Below are 19130 nucleotides of genomic sequence, written 5' to 3' on the forward strand. Positions count from 1 at the left end.
ACACAGCAGAAATCTAAGGGGACATCACCCTCCAGTCCTTCCTATCATAGTTATTTGCCAGAGCCCTACAGTGCCCAAACAATAAAGAAGATCTAAATCCATTTTTAAGCAAAAGGAATAAATCTATACATAGCTCTAACACCCTTTTAACCCAGACTCATATGCCCTGTAGTTATAAAAATTAAAAAAAACCCTCCTGCCAACATTACTGGGGGTAAAGTGCCCGTGGAGAGAACAGGATCACAGCCTGCTCCAGCAGCACCCCACACACTGGAACTCAGCTCACATTGCACATCTGCAGGCACTGCAGGCTTCCAGCCACTTCAGTTCCTGCTGAGATGGACAGTGCTGAGCAGGAGGGCTGTGCAAGTTGGGACCATGATGGAAATACTGATGGGAGGCAGGTGAAGAAGCAGCTGGCAGTTCTGGCTGGCTCATTTACACCAGAGGCTCTGTGTCAGGCCAGGTTAGTAGTCCACTGCAGGTGGGTGACTGGATCATGACCCAGCTGACTAAGGGAACTACAGCATAAGGTCATTCATCAAAGAGGATAAGGACAACAGTCAAATTGAGGAAGATAGCATAATCTTTATTGTGGTTTTTATATTAACTTATTAAGTTAGACAAGAGAGTTGAGGAACAGCTGCTAAAGACATGGGAAGCTGAATACATGATAAGAGTGCCAGCAAATCTGAAGTAAATTAATAAAAAACAGAAATTCCCTGACATGAGCACTGATACAACGTGTAATCATGATACAAAAGAAGTTCTCACATCAACACCCCTTCCTCTGGGAGAGAAGCAGCTTTGATAATTAAGATATAATGTCTTATGTGTGTCCATCACAGAGGAACCAGTAAAGGCTGAAGTGCTAGAAGAAGCCCCATTCTTGCTCTTTTTATCCAAAAGCACAAAACAGTATTGGTGAATAAACTGGTGCTCAGCCCCTCTATTACAAATGATCTTGATCTGCTGAGCAAGCCTGGGTATTCATTTACCCAACTGCCAAAATCACATGGGTGGGAAAAATGGAGAATGGGGAAATGAAAGAGGAACCCAAATTGCTGCAGGTTAGCTCAGCTGTCTGGTGAACAGACAGACTGGCTCACTGGAACCAGTGCTGCTGAAGGAAGGAACAAAATTGTGTTTAGTGAGGAAATTTAGTGAGGCTTCCCAGGTCTAATCACATACTCTGAGGGACCAATGAGGCTGCACAATAATCTTCTTTGTTACAGCCATAGATTTCCAGAAGAAAAAACCCAAACTGTTAAGAGGGTTACAGGGAAATTATATATATATAATTTCTCTCTTTTAATCACTTTGTAAGGACAAAAATATTTCGCTAGCTTTCCATGGTAGAGGGAATTTACTAGATGGCATCTGAATTCCTGACTCCCAAGATACTGTTCTGCTTGGAGAAAGGTTATGTTGATTAAGGTTTTTGATGATACAGAATTATTGAGGATAGCCAGAAGTTTATAACTGGAGAGGACAGGCAGAAAGAGCTTGGTATGCCAGTGGGTAGAAATGAGAGGTGAAGGTTAATGTCAGTAGCACCAAGTAAGAGATAGAGAGAAATGCCCCATCTGCATGTTCCAGGTACATCCCCTTAACACCACCAGTGGCAATTTTAAATAGCTGGAGTATCATGTGCTTCCAAAATGTCAAGTTGTGCCCCTTGAATGACAGAGAAAAAAAAATCTGCCATTATTCTGAAAGCAGTTAGGAATAAATACCACCATGAAGATACCTCCATGTCTTCACTGACACCTACTCCTAAATCCCATGCAGAAGGGTGTTTAATATAGAGGAGACCATGGAAGGTGACCAGGAATGCTAATAGTCTTGGCAAGGAAAAATTAAAACTAGAACCTCTCCTTTCCCCAGAGGACATACATTAGGGAAAAGGGAGAGATATATGAAGTTATGAATACTGTTGAAAAGCTGAGTGAGAAAGGACCACCCAGTTCCTCCAGAGGCACATCCATGCTGCTGATCAGGAAGTAGGTGGAAGACTAAAGAAGGATTTTTCCTTGCCACAGTTCAGATCTGTTATTTAGCAATAGTATTAGATCCTAAGAATGGAAATTCATTCAGAAACTGTTTAGACAAAGCTCTGAAATAAAGATCAAACAGCAGCTACTAAAATAATGTTACAGATGTATAAAAATATCAACATATTTCATTGCATATATAAAATTTCCAGTATTAGCAATTATCAGAAGATATTAGATTAGACAAGACATTGAGCTAAAAGCACCCTTGTGTTCTCCAGAGAGTATCATTTACTTCTGCATGCCAGTCTTCCACTTCCACAGTCCTGTGCACACAGAGCATCTACTCCAATCTGGCATCAAGAGAAACCAGTCCTGAACTACACACACACACATGCTCACACATAACACACAACAAACATTCTCCCCCACAGACAAAGCTAAAACTTAGGCCTAGGCACATGTCCCAGGAAGTTAATTGTAGCCTAGACCAAAGGTTCATCTAATTGTAGTTCACTCTAATCTAAGTTCTGAGGGTTATATATACAAACATCCTTTATTAAAACACATCACTTGTCTAAAATTGCTTCATTTCTACACCCATCCTCTTGGGTGTGCATATGTATAAGCAGCATGCACCAACTTTAGTTCAGCACATGCAGAGATCCTTCTATTTCTGCAGGAAACAGGAGTCATGGGAATGAACAAACACACAGCACTGCAGCAGGCAGAGCTGCCCTGTTAGCTTTCCTTTGCCAGCTTGCACAGTCTCTTAACCCTTGAATAGGGACCAAGAGTGTCATCAAAAACAAAGTCCCACAGAACTCGAATCCAGGACTGGTGATGTGGGAGGTTATCATAATACTCTGCTGCAATCTTCTTCACCTGGAAGAAGAAGAGAGAGAATGAGCTGTTAGCTGCACAGAGTCAGGTGTGTTTCAGCCTTCACATTCAGATCTGATAGCACAGCCATTACCTGAAGTTACTTGTTATTGCTTGTGAGCTTCTGAAGTTCAGCCAAATGAGGTGTACATAAATGCATTTAGATACTTCTTAGCAGATTTCTGGTGTAAGCTTTGCCTCACAGTGCCATAATTTGAAAGACAATAGATTGCTGCCTTCAGTCAGAACTATTTTGTCTCATTTCAGAGGTGGCAGGATCTCCACAATTATATACTTTACCCACTTTATCAACTGCCAAGACTCCAGCACACTACATTTAAAGCCCTGTTTGCCACTCATAATATTATTCTGTTGAGGGTGCTGGGTAAGAGAGAATTAGCAACTGAGAAAATGAGAGACACAGCCTTGCCTACACTTTGTTTTCTACCCTGCATTCTGCTACCATGATGCAAATCCAAAATTGCAGGGGCGGTCTGTTCTCCTCAGTCTGATATTAAAAATACCCTGAGATTGATTATTAGGTCACAAGTCTAACAAAATTTAATCCCTGCCATAATTCCTCAAGTCTTAAGATTGTTGCCATCACAGAAGCATTGTACATCATTGGGGTGGTGCTTGTAGTGTGAGTTAGGCCAGAGGACAAAGAGGTTACAAAGCTGGCAGGTTCAGAAGACTGTGAGGATTCCCAAGTTATCAGTTATTATTCCTGCTCCAACTAGATGCTTTGCTTTTTGAAAACATTTATGAAGCAGCAAAATCTTTAAACTATAGTACATTTGCATGTAACTGCTTGGGCATGGTTTTATTGCAGCTCCACCTCTTAGACAAACAAAGCTCTAGAATAGAGTAGCTTGTCTTGCTAGCAGGATGACTTCTCTCCATAAAAACCCTGCAGAATTTTAAAGCCAGCTACACTGAACACAGTGCAGACTTCCAGTGAAGAGAGGAAGGGTTACACAGAAATCATCATGCAAGAAGAGGGTCTCATCACCACCCAGGGTGTAATGGTGGAACCTTCACACAGCATTTGACTGTTTGTGAGAAGGTAAGAATTCCAGTGAAAGTTAAATTATAAGCTAGTATGGCTCCCAGCTAATTACCTCATTAATTCAGTTTCCTAGCAGATACTTCTCTGTGAAGTAGGCTGGATAATGTACAAGAGTCATTAAGATCTTTTACCTCTGTCCATTACACACTCCTTGTGCTGCTGGTGTGATAGTGCTGTGCCGGAGATGGAAGATTCAATTCAGATCTGACTGTATTGTCTTTCACTGAAAGCCACCAACTTCATAATAATTTTCTCTATCCTGCTTTAAAGCATTGGTTTGTACTTCAAGTAGTTAATTTTCAATGGTGTTTAGACAATATCAGGATTTCTCCTTAGAGATATTTGTTAATAACTGGAAGAGAGGTGATTTCCAGGTTTCCAAGATCTTTGGAAATGCTGACTTAGTTCCCCATGCTCCCTCTGTAAGCCCGGTCAGAAATAATTTCATCTGGGTGTTGTATCCTCCCTTTTCCCAGCTGGGTAACTGAAATAGCCAGAGCATGAGAGGAGGACTATTTCACCAGTAAGCTCCCTTGAATGAAGACTCAGACACCCAGCTTCAAAAGCTTCACTCTAGCTCTGACACAGTCCTTACCTAGCACACAGCTGCTTATGACCTTCCTTCCTACCTCCCTTTTAGAAATTCTGCCTTTCAACTCTAGTTCAACCCTCATCTACACTATTCAAGTTCATATGGCAAGTCTACAATTCCCCTCTTCTCCAGAGCCCATGTATTTCTTGCCCTCTGAACTAGACCATGTTTTCTTAAATAGTTACATTATTCTGCAGAGCTCTTAATCATGTTATATTCTGACCACTACAAGAGCTTCAGAAAGTTTTCCTATATTGCCCCTTGCACATGGAAGTAGAAGGCTGGAGACTCACAGAAACCAATACAGCTCCTAGGAACAATGTCTCAGGCTGTGTCCTCTGGCTCCAAAGGAAAAGTAGTAGTGGTAAAGTAGCTAAAAATGGCCCAGAGAAGAGGCCAATAAACAGCCTGCCTATGTTCAGCCCAGTAGCTTCTGCAAATGTGAGCAGCAGCTTGTGCAGGAATGCAGCCATCACTTGCACCACTGCAAGGCCTCTGGGCAGGTCAGCTCCATGGGAATACAAAAAACATGGAAAGGGGAAGGTGAAACTGCAATAAGGAGCAGAGGAAAGAGAAAATTTAATAAATGCAATCAGAGTGGGGGGCTCCTAAAGGATTTTCTTATGAAAAGAAGGAAATTTGTTAGATACACGTTCCCATACTGCTATCACATGGCAGGAAAGAATTTTAAAAATGTTTCTCTTTTATAATTGAGCTATGCTAAAGTTTTCCAGCAAAAACATCTCATTTTTCATTATTTCTTTCAGCATCTCCATGCATAAGACAGAATTATCACCTTATCTACCAGAAAAACTGGATAGTGGGAGGGCAGAAAGTAATTGGGGTTTAATGCAGGCTCCCTTTTAAATGCAACATCATATGAGGAGTTGCTGAGGAAGCTGGGGTTGTTTAGCCTGCAAAAAAGGAGTGAGTCCAGTGAATGGTGGCAAAGTTGATCAAGGGACTGGAGCACCTCTCTTATGAGAAAAGGCTGATGGAGCCTGTTCAGCCTCAGGAAAAGACAACTGAGAGGGAACCCCATCAATGTGTGTAAGTCTCTGGAGGGTGGGTGTCAAGAGAATGGATGCAGGCTCTTCTCAGTGCTGCCAAGCCATAGGACAACTGATGCACAAGATGCACAAGAAATTCCAGCTGAACATGAGGAAGAACTCCTTTACTGCACAGTCACCCAACACAGGAACAGGTTGCCCAGAGAGGGTGCAGAGTCTCCCTCAGTGGGGATATTCAAGAACCATCTGGACACAATTCTGTGCCACGTGCTCTAGGATGACCTTGTTTGAGCAGGGAGGCTGAACCTCACCCATTCTGTGATTCTGTTATCATGGAACGATAACAAGAGATTGCAAAGTCTGCAGGACAATTACTAGGAACTTGGCACCTGATGTGTTGAGGCTTTTCTTCAAGTAGATCAGGGTGGCAGGGCAAGAAATCACATCTTTTGGACTGAAACTTTATTGTGGTTCTGTGCTTGTAGAGCACAGTGACAGGACCCTGCTCCTACTCTTATATCTGATAGACACAAAAGTTAAATCCAACCCAGTATTTCAACATGGCTGTTACACACTCTTTGTCCTGGGGCTATACAGAAACTAGAGATCCTTATGACACAAAAGTACAAAATCACATTTAGAATGCTCACAGGCTTATTGCAAGAAGTTCCCTCTGTAGTCCTGCATCTCCACCACAGGATGGTGAGCACTCAAGCCAGCCCTCCTGGCCATCATAGGGTTAATGAAATCTGCAATTCAAAACCAGCACATCTACCATGTTTTCCAGTCTTGTCTGTCTAATAAATCTGGTTTCATACCATGTCTTTTCCTTTTCACACAAGCTTAATGAGTAACTGGTTTGCCTCTGGTAACACTGCTGCTTTTACTGCAGCTTCCAGGAGTAGAGTTCCTCCTTCTTCTCCAATCTCCTCTCTCCAAAAGTAAACTCAGTCCTTCAGACAAGGAAGAATGGATGTCTTTACTTATTTGGTAAACAGTGCAATATTTTGTAGTTATAAGGCTTTATTCAAAGACTAATCTAGTCAAGTCTACAGGTTTTTTTCTTAGAGCAGGTCCTTCATTGCAAAGTTAAATTTCATGGTCTCTTGTGTAATCTCTCATTATACTAGTGGGACAAGTTCTTACTGTGCACCCATGTCACTCATTTTTAATACACATAAGATTATGAGCACAGCCTAATTCTTCCTCCTTCAAATCTGTCACAGTCCTAGGGTAAAGGTCTTTCCAGTGGCAAACACATTACTCAGAACATTCTGAATGACACACCTATAACAAAGGAAAAAGCTGGATTTACTTTCCTGATAAGCAAGCTGAAAAGCCAGTTACTGTCCAAGATTAAGATCCAGTTATTCTCAAATCTTATTTTTCCTCTGATCTCAGTCATGGAGGATAGATCTTTAAAAATAGAGACCTTTACTGCACTTTCTACTTGCCAATAATTAAAAATAAAAATAGTCTTGCTGAGAGGTCATCCATGTTACACAATGCAACTATTAGAAGTTCAAGTGTCTAAGAGACTAAATCTGAAAATACAGATCTTTGCTGAGTGAAGAATTTGCCAGGAGGTTAAGCAAAGTAGAGCAAGGTGAGGTTTCTTACTTGCTATGAAGTTCAAGCTTTAAAGTTAATCACAGAGGATCTGTATCCTTATCTCTTTCCATCAGAGGGGCAGAGAATTTTTTTTTTTTCATTTTGCAGAAGAGTAACTAATTTGTTTTAATGGTCAAAGGATTTTCTTCGGGAACTGTGTTGCCAGAGAAAATAGAAAATTTAAAAGTAGAATTCTTTTTGATAGAATTTTTATTTGTAATTGATCACCCATCAGACTCCAAGTCTTCCATGTCAGTCTTCTGCCAGGCAACAGTGATTGACAAGCCAGCTCTCTCCTGCACCAGCAGTGCAAGTCTCAGTCACCAAAGAGCAAAACACACATAAACACAAGCCCATGAAATTCAACTAATAACTCCATCCTCTTTTCACAGGAGAGCAGACACTTGCAGCTGCTGCACTGCCTCAAGGAATTAGGCTGAACTATTTGTGGTGTGGGTGGAGAAGAGCTTTTCAGGTCTCAATCAGGGCTGGAGCAACAGTCCCAGCAGGTTCAATTAGTCACTCACCTCCCTAGTGCAGGATACTGAGCTAACCTCCTTCTCTTCTATTTTCACTTTGGTAATCTAGGTATCTAAGCCCATCTAACAAGTTTGAACATCTGAAACTAAGGCTGAGCACATGCACTTCCCCACTGAGCTATCAGGTGTATCAGAGATGGGAGTGCCTCACAGGAGAGCTGCACATCTGAGTGTGGGCTGCTGCACCAGCCTCTAAACCTCACCAGGAACAGGCAGTGGCTCCAGCACAGACCTCCAGCAGCAAAGGAGAGAATGACACTCTTTGCAGGCTGTATAGAGGCTTCCCACACTCTTCTACACAAGAAGATCTCCCCTTGGTGTGAGTCTCCTCTCAAGGAGTGTTTCTGTGATGGGAACACGAGCCCATTCAGCAGGGTTTGCCCAGGTGTGCCATCACAGGCGTGGGATCAGCAGTGGGGAGGTCACAGCTCCTGACCCTCAGGCTCCCCAGCTCTACCTTCCCTCATGTGGAAGTAGCAGTTCCCAGCTTGGCACCAGCCCAAGATGTTTCCTTGTCTTACATCAGAGAACTCACATGTAGGAGCAATCCTTCGAAGTCACGTACCTCGAGCACCTGCTGAGGAACCCTTGAATTAAAACACACCAGAGCAGCCACACACCTGCAGGGAGGCTGAAAACCATTCCTAGACACCTGGGCTTTGCAAATTTGATTCCCACAACTGATAAGACATAAACAAAAAGGGGTTTGCCTTTCAAAGGAGGAAAGCCACAGCACTTTCCCAAGGACAGCCAGGCCTCCTCAGTTTCTGTGGGTGGGGCAGGAGAGCTAAAAGGAGTCACAGAGAGTGTGGCTTTATTTTCCACTGCTATCTGTGTCAGGCTGGAACATGCCCCAAAAATTATGTCATCTCAAAAACAGGAAAACTTTTCTTTGATGTTAATCAAGCAATATAGTTAGCAGATTGATCATCAGACAAATTTCAAGTAGCAATTGCCACCTGCCTCCCTTTAGATGGGTCTTTAAACTTCCAAAGGTTGAAACATAGTGGCTGAGGGATGTAAATCGAGACATTTAAAGCCATGTTGGAGGATTTTATCATGCAAAAGGTATTCCTCAAGCCCCCTGATGATCAGATGTTCTAGTTTGCATCAAATAAACTCTTAAGTACAGTTTGACAGCCTTTTCTCTCGGTCTCTGGCTTAAAATTAATTAGAAACAAATCAAAAAAAGCCATTCTCTTGTTTTCCACCTTTTTTCTTGAATTCATCAATTGCTATGATTTGGAGCATTTTCTTTGAGACAGTTCAGCAGCTTTCACAAAAATCCAACTCATTCATGCTCATGCTATACTTACCATGGGCAACCTGCATCCAGGAATGCTGGGGAAGTCATGGTGCTCCATGTGGTAGCCTACATTGAAGGTGAGCCAGTTCAGAGGTCCATAATAAGAGTACGTCTCATACCCTTTTAGGAACATGTAGTGTTCTGCTATGAAGTGCCCAGAAATGGGATGAAAACCCAAGCAAAGAATTGTACCTGCTATTAAGTAAAGAACAGGTTTGAGCCCCCAGAGGTAGTAAATGATGAGGTCTGTAGAAAACTGGACGAGAGCATTAAGGATCTCCATGCGTGTGATGGCTTTGGGGTTGACGTAGAGCGGTCTCAGGCTGTAGAACAGGGGCTGGAGGAACAGCCACAGCAGCTTGCGGAGCGGCGTGCAGAAAAACCAGCCCTCAAAGTCCGTGGGAATGTCCACGTCCAGGCTGTCCCCTCCCAGGTAGCGGTGGTGGTCAATGTGGTACTTCTTGAAGGAGGCAGAGTAGGGGATGCCAATGGGCAGGTTGGCAAAGACTGCAAACCAGCGGTTCCACTTGGCCTGCTTGTTCCCAAAGGCCACGTTGTGGGAAATATCGTGGATGGCGAGGGTCAGGGAGTGGTTGATGCAACCCCCAAAAGCATAAGCCCAGAAGAAAATCCATTTCCAAGATAAGTCTTTCACCAGGTAGCATGCCAGCAGCTGCATGCAAACCATTCCAGATACAATCCACTTTAAATGTGGATCTGGTCCCATCAGAGTCTTGATCTCTGGATACTTTGCTAAAGGGAAAAATGCAGACAAAAACTTGGTTAGATCATCATTAGGTAAACACAATCACCACTGTGACTCTGTTTTTATTGCGCTATGTTTTACAAAACGCTGATTCCAAAGTTGGGTTGCCACTATGGTGAAAGTTTTACTAGTCCAAGCATCATGTCCAACTGTGATTGATATTGATATATACAGACATATAAAAAAATACCCTGATAGTCTCTCTGTGGCATCATGTGCCTTCTCCACAATGAGCATTGCTTCACAGTGATGAGTAGTAATATGCCAAATCCCACAGGACTTAAGCTCTTTAGAAACAGCCTCTGTCATGTTTGTAAGTCTTTTAAGTCCTTTTGTATTTTGCTCAGATGTTATTTTCCACTAAAGGGATACAACTGCCTTCTTTGTAGCCCTTTTCACACTGTTGTTTCAAACACACAAGCAGAGGAAAGAGCTGAGCAACAGGCTCACCAGGTTTTGCTCTGTGGTTAGATGACAAACACAGCATTTAAAAAAAAATTCCTAATTATCCTGAGTGTTTACCAGTGCTCACAACAGGTACAGCTCTTCACACATGGTAACATCACAGTAAAGTCAGTAATATTATCAGGATTTTGTAAGGCATGGGAAATTTTTCTCTGTTCCCATACCAAAAGCAGGAATAAAAGCCACATAGATTATCACACAACAGCTTCATGGGACCTCACAAATACTGCAGTACAGTGTCAGAGAGAGGTGGGCTAGGCTTGCAAGTCTGACTCATGTCAGACCAGTGCCAGCATACTCATCTTCAGTCCCACCAGCCATTCATCTGTCCTTCAAAGAGAAAATAAAATACAGAGCACAGCTGATCCTCTAGGTGCTGTTCACTGATTCCCATCTCCTTTTTGCAAATCCACACTTCTCACTTCCAGTATTAACCTGCACAGGATTCCTTCTGCTGCCTTATGGCTTTTACTCACACACTGACCTCCCTCCTTTAACTCATACTTTGCATTTCTCACTAATTGCAGCTTATGCAGATAAGTGCATAGAGAAGCCACTCATTCTGAACCCTGAGGTTACACAGCATCCCTGGGAGTTTCATGGGCCCGTTTTATGAATAGAAAAGTAAACATCATCTGACTGTCACAGTATAATACCAATACAATAAAATCTGATTACAATGATCTGCATCTATGCAGCTGTGTCTACTATAAGCAAAGGCTGGAGACAATACATGTAATTTATGTGACCTTGAAAGCACTGGCAGACACTGAGTGCTGGATGCAGAGAAGGTTTTTGTAGAAGTGAACCCTGAGAAGTTTACAGAAATTCAAAGAGTTGGAGTGCTACTTAAAGAAGCAGGCTAATGTGGTCATGCTCTGCAACCATTCCAATAACCCTTGAGCCTGTTGGCCAACTTCAGCACATCCTGAAAGAAATCAGAGATTACAAAGATTAGAAAAGTGCTGTGGAAGATGAGGACAAAAGAGATATTCTCAAATCATGTGAGGACAAGGAGGTCAGGGTCACCATGAGGAATATTCAGGCAAGAGATAAATTTTCTAAATGCTGGAAAGCCATAGTGAAAGTTCATATTTTTCTAAAGTCAGACAAATTTTTTTGACAAAAATCTCCAGAAAGTCCAGGAGTGTTTTTGTTTTGCTGTTTTGTTTTTGTTGCTGTTCTCACCATTCTTGAAATTACATTTTTCACCTCAAATTTAACATGCAAAAGTTGTTCTCTAGTTCCTGAATAGGTACTAAAGTTTTACACCTAGTGCTGCTTATGCAAAGTTGACTCTAAAGCATAACAATATAATGACCTGGTCAGAAAGACTCTTACAGACATGCAGTTTTATGAAGCTTAATTTCTTTCTTAGGGGCATCTGTCCAAAAGCCAGAAAACACTTTCATAAGTTAAGGCACCTAAAATGTTGTCACATCATGGGGCTGGTAGAGATAAGTTACTGCAGTCACCAGAAGAGATGAAATGTAAAACCACTAAATTTGTTCCTCAGCCTGGTCAAATTGAGGCCACATTTACATCCCCCCACCCTGCAAAAATAAAAAATAAAAAAAAAATTAATGGGATGGGGGAAATTGCTTAGAGATGCTTCATACTGTCATTTGAAAATAATGGAAATTTTTGACCTATTTTATTCTGTGGCAGCCAACAAGGATTGGATTCCATATAAAAGGTTCCAGAGCAGTCACTGCCAAATGGCAGCAACAGTGTGTGCAAGCAGCAATGCACAGGTTGCACTTATCACAGGTGACAGCTATTAAGTAACTTGCCAGGGTTTAATATTAAATTCAACACATGATTAACTCCAACAGTAAATTTTTGCATACTAGTCAAACCACAATACTGTGTCTGTTTATCATTAATACTGATAAAGCCATCCTGTTTCCATAGCATGGAAAAATTTCAGGTTTCTCCTCGTGGAGAAACCATGGCTTGGGCAGGGGGGTGGTTCTGGTAAGCTCACTGGAGGCTAAAAGCTTCTGGCTAAAAGTTACTTGTGGAGTAGCCCACCAGAGACCTGTTGTTCAGGAGCACTTCAAATGCAGAATGTTGAATGCTGGCCCTTTTCAAACTTGAGGCCAAGCACTCTCCAGTGAGGCACATTTAATACCAGAGTAAGTGATTCTGATGACTGCAATTTATGTAAAATGTGCTGACACAAAGTTATGATAACACAAATTTATATCTCATTTTTCCCCTGTGTTCATGCCTTGCAATTAGCTAAAAGAATGTTAGCAAGGCAAGAGCCTCACTTGCTGCTGAAAAACCTGGACATCCCTGTAAGGCTGTTGTGACAAGTGTTTGTGGGTGCTATGCAAACCAAGAATCACCCACCTGCATGAAAAAAATGCAACAGAGAATCAGAGGCACAGAGAGAGGGCACAGAAAGAAGAGAAAAACCCAGCCCTGTCATTCATCCTTTCTAAATGGGGCCAGGGAGGTGGATGAAGGAGTGGACACACAGCACAGGACAGGACACAACACCTACAGTAAAGTGACTGCATGGGACCAAGATTTGCCCTTTATAGTGCAATGAACACGGGAGAGACCCAGCTACCCTGGTGCCTACCCAGCACATCTTCCAGCCTCCAGCTCATTGAGGCAGTCTGCTAGCTCAGGCCAGCAGGTAGGTCATCCATGTGTGCTGCCTCTGGCTATCCAGACTGAGCCACTGTGCTGCTGTGAGAGGGTGGGGACACTGCTCTAGATGTACAGCAGTGCACAAGGAAGACTCTTCTGTCTCCAAGGTCAGCACACAGCCAAAGCAGTATGGGCACTTTAGTACAGCAGGTAAATGTAGTTACTAACTCTGCCCAGACAACTCCACAGTCTCTCTGCTCCTCTCAGCATTTCCCACTCTTACAAGTCAAGAGAGAACAAATGCTGCAAGTATATTTTCAGGAGGATTCACAATTCTGAAACAACCTATTTATTGAACTCACTTTTCACAGAGATCACTCCACTCTTCTACACATCTTTAGAGAGGTAGGTCTCATTCACCAAGTGCCTAAACTGACAAATTAGTCTGACTATGTATTTTGTTCCATTGATGCTTCTCTCTGGAGATCCAAGAGCACTCCCCACAGCCCTACAGTGATCCTCAGTTAGGGCTGGAGCAGCTGTTTCTGGACAGGCATTGGCTGCCAGGTCCTGCTGCTTCTCCTCAGGAGACAGCAAATACCTTGCTCTGAACTCTCACTCATCATCCGTCCCTGACACAACTCAGGCAAGACCCAATGATGGCACCAAACACAGTTTCTCATTGATGATTTCTCATTGATTGATTCTCACATACTTCACACATTTCGGTACACATGGCATCTGAAAGTGAACCAGAGCAGGAGCTGTCCACAGAGACAGTGGTGATGGAGGTTTAAAGGAGCAGCAGCCTTGCCCACATCCATGAGACACTTGTAGTAAAAAGAGATTTAATTTCTTAATTTTCCTTTTTTTCACCCCAAGTGCAACATGCTGATACAGTCATGGACATACTCCTCAGCATAAGTCACTTAGAAGGTTTGTTAAAGGGAAGGAGGGAAAAAAATCTGTGATGCTGCTGTCCTGGACTAATCATTCTATTGACTATGAGTCCCTGACAAAACAGATAAAAGACCAAGCACACCATGTAAGCTTTACTACTCCATGTCCTATGTGGGAGCTGGTATTTGTACCAAATAAATAAGACAGTTTACTAACATTATAGTTTTGCCTTGTAGCAGCTCAGCTCACAAACATGCTTATAAAAGCACAGCACACCCAAGTCCTCAGTGAACAACACTGGAGCAAGTTGGACCAAGGCCAGAGGAGGGCCATAAAAATTGTCAGAAGGCTGGAGCACCACTCCAAAAGGAAAGGCTGAGAGAGTTAAGAATGGAGGCTGTTCAGCCTGGAGAGGAAAATAATTTCAGAAGACCTTATTGTCTTTCAACACCTAATGGGAGTTTATAGGAATGATGGGGACTCACTGTTTAGTAGGGCTTGTTGTGATAGGTCAAGGGGTAATGATTCCAAGCTAAAAGAGGAGACATTTAATCTAGACATAAGGAAGAAGTTTTTTACAATGAGGGTGGTAAAATACTATCACAGGTTGCTCAGAGAGCTTATAAATGCCCCATCCCTGGAAATGTTCAAGGACAGGTTGGGGCTCTGAACAACCTGATCTAGTTGATGATGTACCTGGTACTCAAACTATTCTATAATAAGTCTATGTTTAATTAAAGCAATGCATGAGACAAAACACAGGTAGGATACACAGAGGACAATATGCATGAAAACACCTTCTGGTTTTTCAGTCTCCTGTGGAAAAAAAAAAAACCCTCTAGTACACAATTTAATAAGAAACATTTCTGGCCCAGCTAATTACACTGAAGTTTTGTATGTCCACTGTGCAAGGACAATTGTCTTAATCTTGTATTTGTCACCCACAGGCTTCTAAATAGCTTAGTTCTAGCTGGTCCAAGGGCAGTGGGTCACCCAGAAGTGGCCACCAGAAGGGAAGTAGCACAGTGGTGCCACTCTGCCAGTGTCAACAGAGGTGGGTGATGTCAGCACATCACTATGTCAGCAGCTGTTTGCTTACGTTTGTGTATTAGCTATGCAGAGTACAGAGATGTAGGCAGGCTACAAAGAGGGATTCCAGCTCCTTCTGGAGCAAAAATATGGACTAAGCTGAAGCCTTTATTTGCACTTAATGCATTTCCCACAGAAAACCACAAGTGGCTAAATCAGTCAATCTCTGCCCACGTTTTTTTCACCATCAAAGGTGATGTCCACAGGGAATTGGCATGAGCATTGGGACAGCAGCTCTTCTGGGTGCTCTCATGAGAGGATGTGCACAACCAGGGCCAGCACTGTGCCCACACACTGCAGCATAAAGGGCAAACATAGTTTCTTTGCCAGAGGCACGTGTACTTCAGAGCTTTGATTTAAGGACATAATATATTGCATATTTCAGTAGGTACAGCTTATCAGAATTTTCATAAATGTAACATTTAAAAAGGCAACAGGAGAGACAGCCAGAAGAAATAACAGATTAATTCTCTAAGTAAGAGAGCAGAGCTGGAAGCTATACTCGGATCATCTAAATGCTAAAATAAAACTGATTTTGGCTTTTTAGTTTTGTTCTACCCCTTGCCATGGGCTAACATCTCAGCCTTCCTACAGGATAAAGTACATATAAAACACTTGCACCATCTCCACTCCAAAACAACTTGCCAAAGGACTAATTACATAACTATTAAGCATTCTTGGATGTTAGATCATATTCAGATGCTCCTGGTCTATCCTGAGCAGGTCTATTCAGCTCTCATCCTCAGCAGCAAACAAGTGCTTCCCTAAGGATCCTGTGAGGCAAGACAGTTCCTGACCAACTTACAGCAATTTTATAAAGTTAGATCCCTGGTACAAATATGCTCTCACTCTTCCCATGTCACAACATAGTGCTCATTGCTTGCATTTGGGAAATTGTTTGCATTTGTGAAATGACCATACATTGTATGATTATGATGTTACCCACATTTAAGCAATTATTTTTTTCATCTCTCAAGAGTCAAAAGCCGTCAGCACTTCCCATTGAGCAGGAGCATAGTTTTTCCAAGTCTTTCAATCCAAGAAATCCTTACTGACAAAAAGTAGAAATCCTATTTCTACTAAATGTCCTCTCTATGTTATATCTCCCCCAACAGCTTTTTTATAACCATACAGAAAGGCTGAGCAGATCTAGATGAAACAACTTTTCCATCAGGAAGGTTTTAACCAGATCTTTCCCTAACAGAGCTTACTGCAGCATTACACAAATCCCAGTCCTGACACAAGGCAGTAACAGGCTTTTCATAAACAAGACAGTGAGAGAATAGCAATGAAACAATTCCATTTCATAAACTGAAAAGCGTGAATAACGTGTTCAGGAACACGTATAACGTGATCAGGGTCGAGGTGCCAGCTTGGCAAGAGATCTCCCCTCCAAATCAGAAGCAGTTGCACCCAGCCAGTACTAAGCACAAGCTACATTTTAATCAGACACTACAAAGAGATAAGAGAGAAAGTATCTCCTCTCTCTTGTATGGAATGTTGATCTATTTGCTGGAATGATTATAGCCTTTGGGAACCACAACCCTCATCCAGTGCAACAATGTCCTGCCACAAAGCCAGTTTCCAGCCTGCCCAGTTGATAAACACTGCTCACAGCTCTGCATCTCAACTGGAAGACACTGCCCAGAGAAGGTGCAGATGGACCAACCCTGGAAGTGCTCAAGGACAGGTTGGATGGGGCTCTGAGCAACCTGAGATAGCAAAGGATGTCCCTGCCCATGGTAGGAGGATTGGACTCAGGGAGTTCTCATTCAGACACAGACTACAAAATTCTACAAATACTAACCCTTTAGCCAGGACAAACAACTTTGTGATGAACCTTTTTACCAGTCATAGGCTCTATAGGAATATATTGGAACAACAGCCTAGGAAACACCACTTATGTAGAAAGAAACTGCCATATATGTTTGTCAGTTTGCCCTAACAGATAATTTCCAATTTTTTTTAAATCCAAGTAGCCACGCCTGAGAGAGACCAGCATTTTAAAAAGCAGCAGCTCAGAGAACAATCAGGTTTCAGTGCTTAGCAACTAAATCATTAACCTATTGGGAAGGAAATACTTCCTTTACCAGCATGGAATGCTGTCCCCAAGGCATTGCTGTACACAAAAATGTAAAATACATGGATTTTTATAGATATTTGTTCATTTGTATTTAAGATTCTTACTGTATACTCCAGCACAGTAGACACTAAATGCTTTGGTAACTATACACTCAGAATACTAGGTGACCTTAGGCTTTGAATAATAGAGTGAGGATCATTATACAAATATGATGTGGGATATTATGATAGTTTTAGTAACTTTTGGTAACATTTTGGTATTTGTGACAAATAACCCATTCTGCCTCGTTAGACACAGATCATTCATGTTTCTCTTTCCATGCTGTATTTCTCTCTGCCCTTCTTTCTACTCCCACAGCTGGGGCAGGGGAAGCTGTAAAGGAGGAGATGGATCTTGATTCAAATTGCTTGTTCTTAAAGAGAGGGTGGGCAAAACCTCTGCAAGTGGTTTGCTGCAACAAGGGAGTCCAAGTACCCCCTTACAGCTTCATCATGGTTTGCACTCCCCATTCTATAGCACAACCAAAAAGGCAAGAGAGCAGCAAGGGCAGAGACCCACCATACACCCTCCTATCCTTAGCTCAAATATAGTCCCCTTGACCGAAGGAATGAGGAGCACAACACCAAGAAGCATCATTTGCTATACTGATGTAATTTGAAATTATTATTTTCCTGGATGTAATTCAAACCTGGACGTGGATATTCCACCACTATAACTATACCGGAAATGTTTTTGTAATTTAGATTAATCCTGGATTAATCTGTAAGATTGTGGGGGAGTTAAAAAACTGCACCTAATTAGCATGTACCTTGTGCAGCAACTCAGTCAGAAGCTCCACTGCTTTTTTATAAACGTTCTTAAAAACTTTATCCTGCTCATTAGAGGGAAGAAAACAAAACAACCAACCCAGCCAAATGAAAGGAGGGGGGAAAATCAAAATCTTCTTTATTAATAAAAAGTTGAAAATGTATTTTCGGGAGATATGCAACAATACTCCGTGACAATTCTGAATTATCAGTTATTCTCAAAAAACGATCTTCAGAATAGCCCAAACCCATCCGCAAAAATCAACTCACAAAAAAAAAAAAAAAAAAAAAAAAAAAAAAAAACACTCTGCTCCTGTGCGCAGTTAAGCGCTGCGTGTACAGCACGTAAATACAGGAGTGTACCTTGTCCCCGACAGCAGCGGGGACCCGCTATTGTTCTCCAGCACACCTGACCCGCACGCCCGTGTATTTCCATGCCGAGCCCCGGGAAGGCGTGCCCGCCGGAGGGCCCGCAGCCCGCGCCCGGCGGAGCCGCCGCCCGCCCGGACCCCCGACGGCGGCGCTGGGCCGCTCGGGGCAGCCGGGCCGCGCACAGCCCGTGCCGCCGGGGACCCGGCTCGATTCGGCCGCGGCATCCCCGCCGCTGCCGCCAGAAGGCAGAGACTAGGGAGTGCTACACTCCTCGGGGGAAACACCCACCAGCCCGCTCGCTCTCCGCAGCCCGGACACCAGCCCGAGCCGCACCGACACCGCCGGTCCCGGCGCGGACCTCCCGCCCCGCCCGTCCCTTCCCGTCCAGGAGCGCAGCGCAGCCCGGCTGCCCGAGCCGCCGCGGCCGCTCCCGGGCTCCCCGTCGTACCCAGGATCTCCTTCCTGCGCTGCGTGTGGGGCTGCTCCGTGTAGACCCACTCGAAGTCGTCGCGGGTGACACGGTTCCCCATGGTTGCTGCTGCGCGCCCCGCCGCGCCGCGCTGCCCTTATAGCTCCGCGCCCGCGGAGGGGCGGCTCCTCCGCCCGCCCCCGCCCCGCAGGCGGCACCGGCACGGCTCCGCTCGGCGGGCACCGGCACGGCTCAACTCGGCTCCGCACGGCGGGCACCGGCACGGCTCGGCACGGCTCAGCTAGGCGGGCACGGCTCCGCTCGGCGGGCACCGGCACGGCTCAGCTAGGCGGGCACGGCTCCGCTCGGCGGGCACCGGCACGGCTCCGCTCGGCTCCTCACGGCGGGCACCAGCACGGCTCCACTCGGCTCCGCACGGCCAGCACCAGCACGGCTCCTCTTCGCTCCGCCCGGCTCCGCTCGGCAGCCAGCAGCCGGGACGGCTGCGGAGCGCTCCGGGATGAGCTGGCTCTGGGGACAGGGGACAGGCGGCCGAGGCTCGCTGTGCTGCAGGGACTCGAAGGCAGCCAGGAGAGGTGTGGGGTGGGCATGTTTGCAGGGCAGGGATCCCCG

At 44.0% G+C, this 19130-nt stretch overlaps 1 protein-coding gene across 1 annotated transcript; it reads right to left on the reverse strand.

Annotated features, from left to right (window-relative positions):
- Window positions 1-568: 568 nt before the first annotated feature.
- Window positions 569-18673, reverse strand: DEGS2 (delta 4-desaturase, sphingolipid 2). The gene is made up of 3 exons (XM_056492161.1): window positions 18537-18673; window positions 9014-9756; window positions 569-2879 (listed from the first exon to the last, which is right to left on the reverse strand). The coding sequence occupies exons 1-3, from the start codon at window positions 18616-18618 to the stop codon at window positions 2736-2738; spliced, it is 969 nt and encodes a 322-aa protein (XP_056348136.1). The 5' UTR covers window positions 18619-18673; the 3' UTR covers window positions 569-2735.
- Between the last annotated feature and the right edge of the window lie 457 nt (window positions 18674-19130).

This window comes from Oenanthe melanoleuca, chromosome 5 (genome assembly GCF_029582105.1).
Source record: "Oenanthe melanoleuca isolate GR-GAL-2019-014 chromosome 5, OMel1.0, whole genome shotgun sequence".
In the NCBI taxonomy this organism is placed as follows: Eukaryota; Metazoa; Chordata; class Aves; order Passeriformes; family Muscicapidae; genus Oenanthe; species Oenanthe melanoleuca.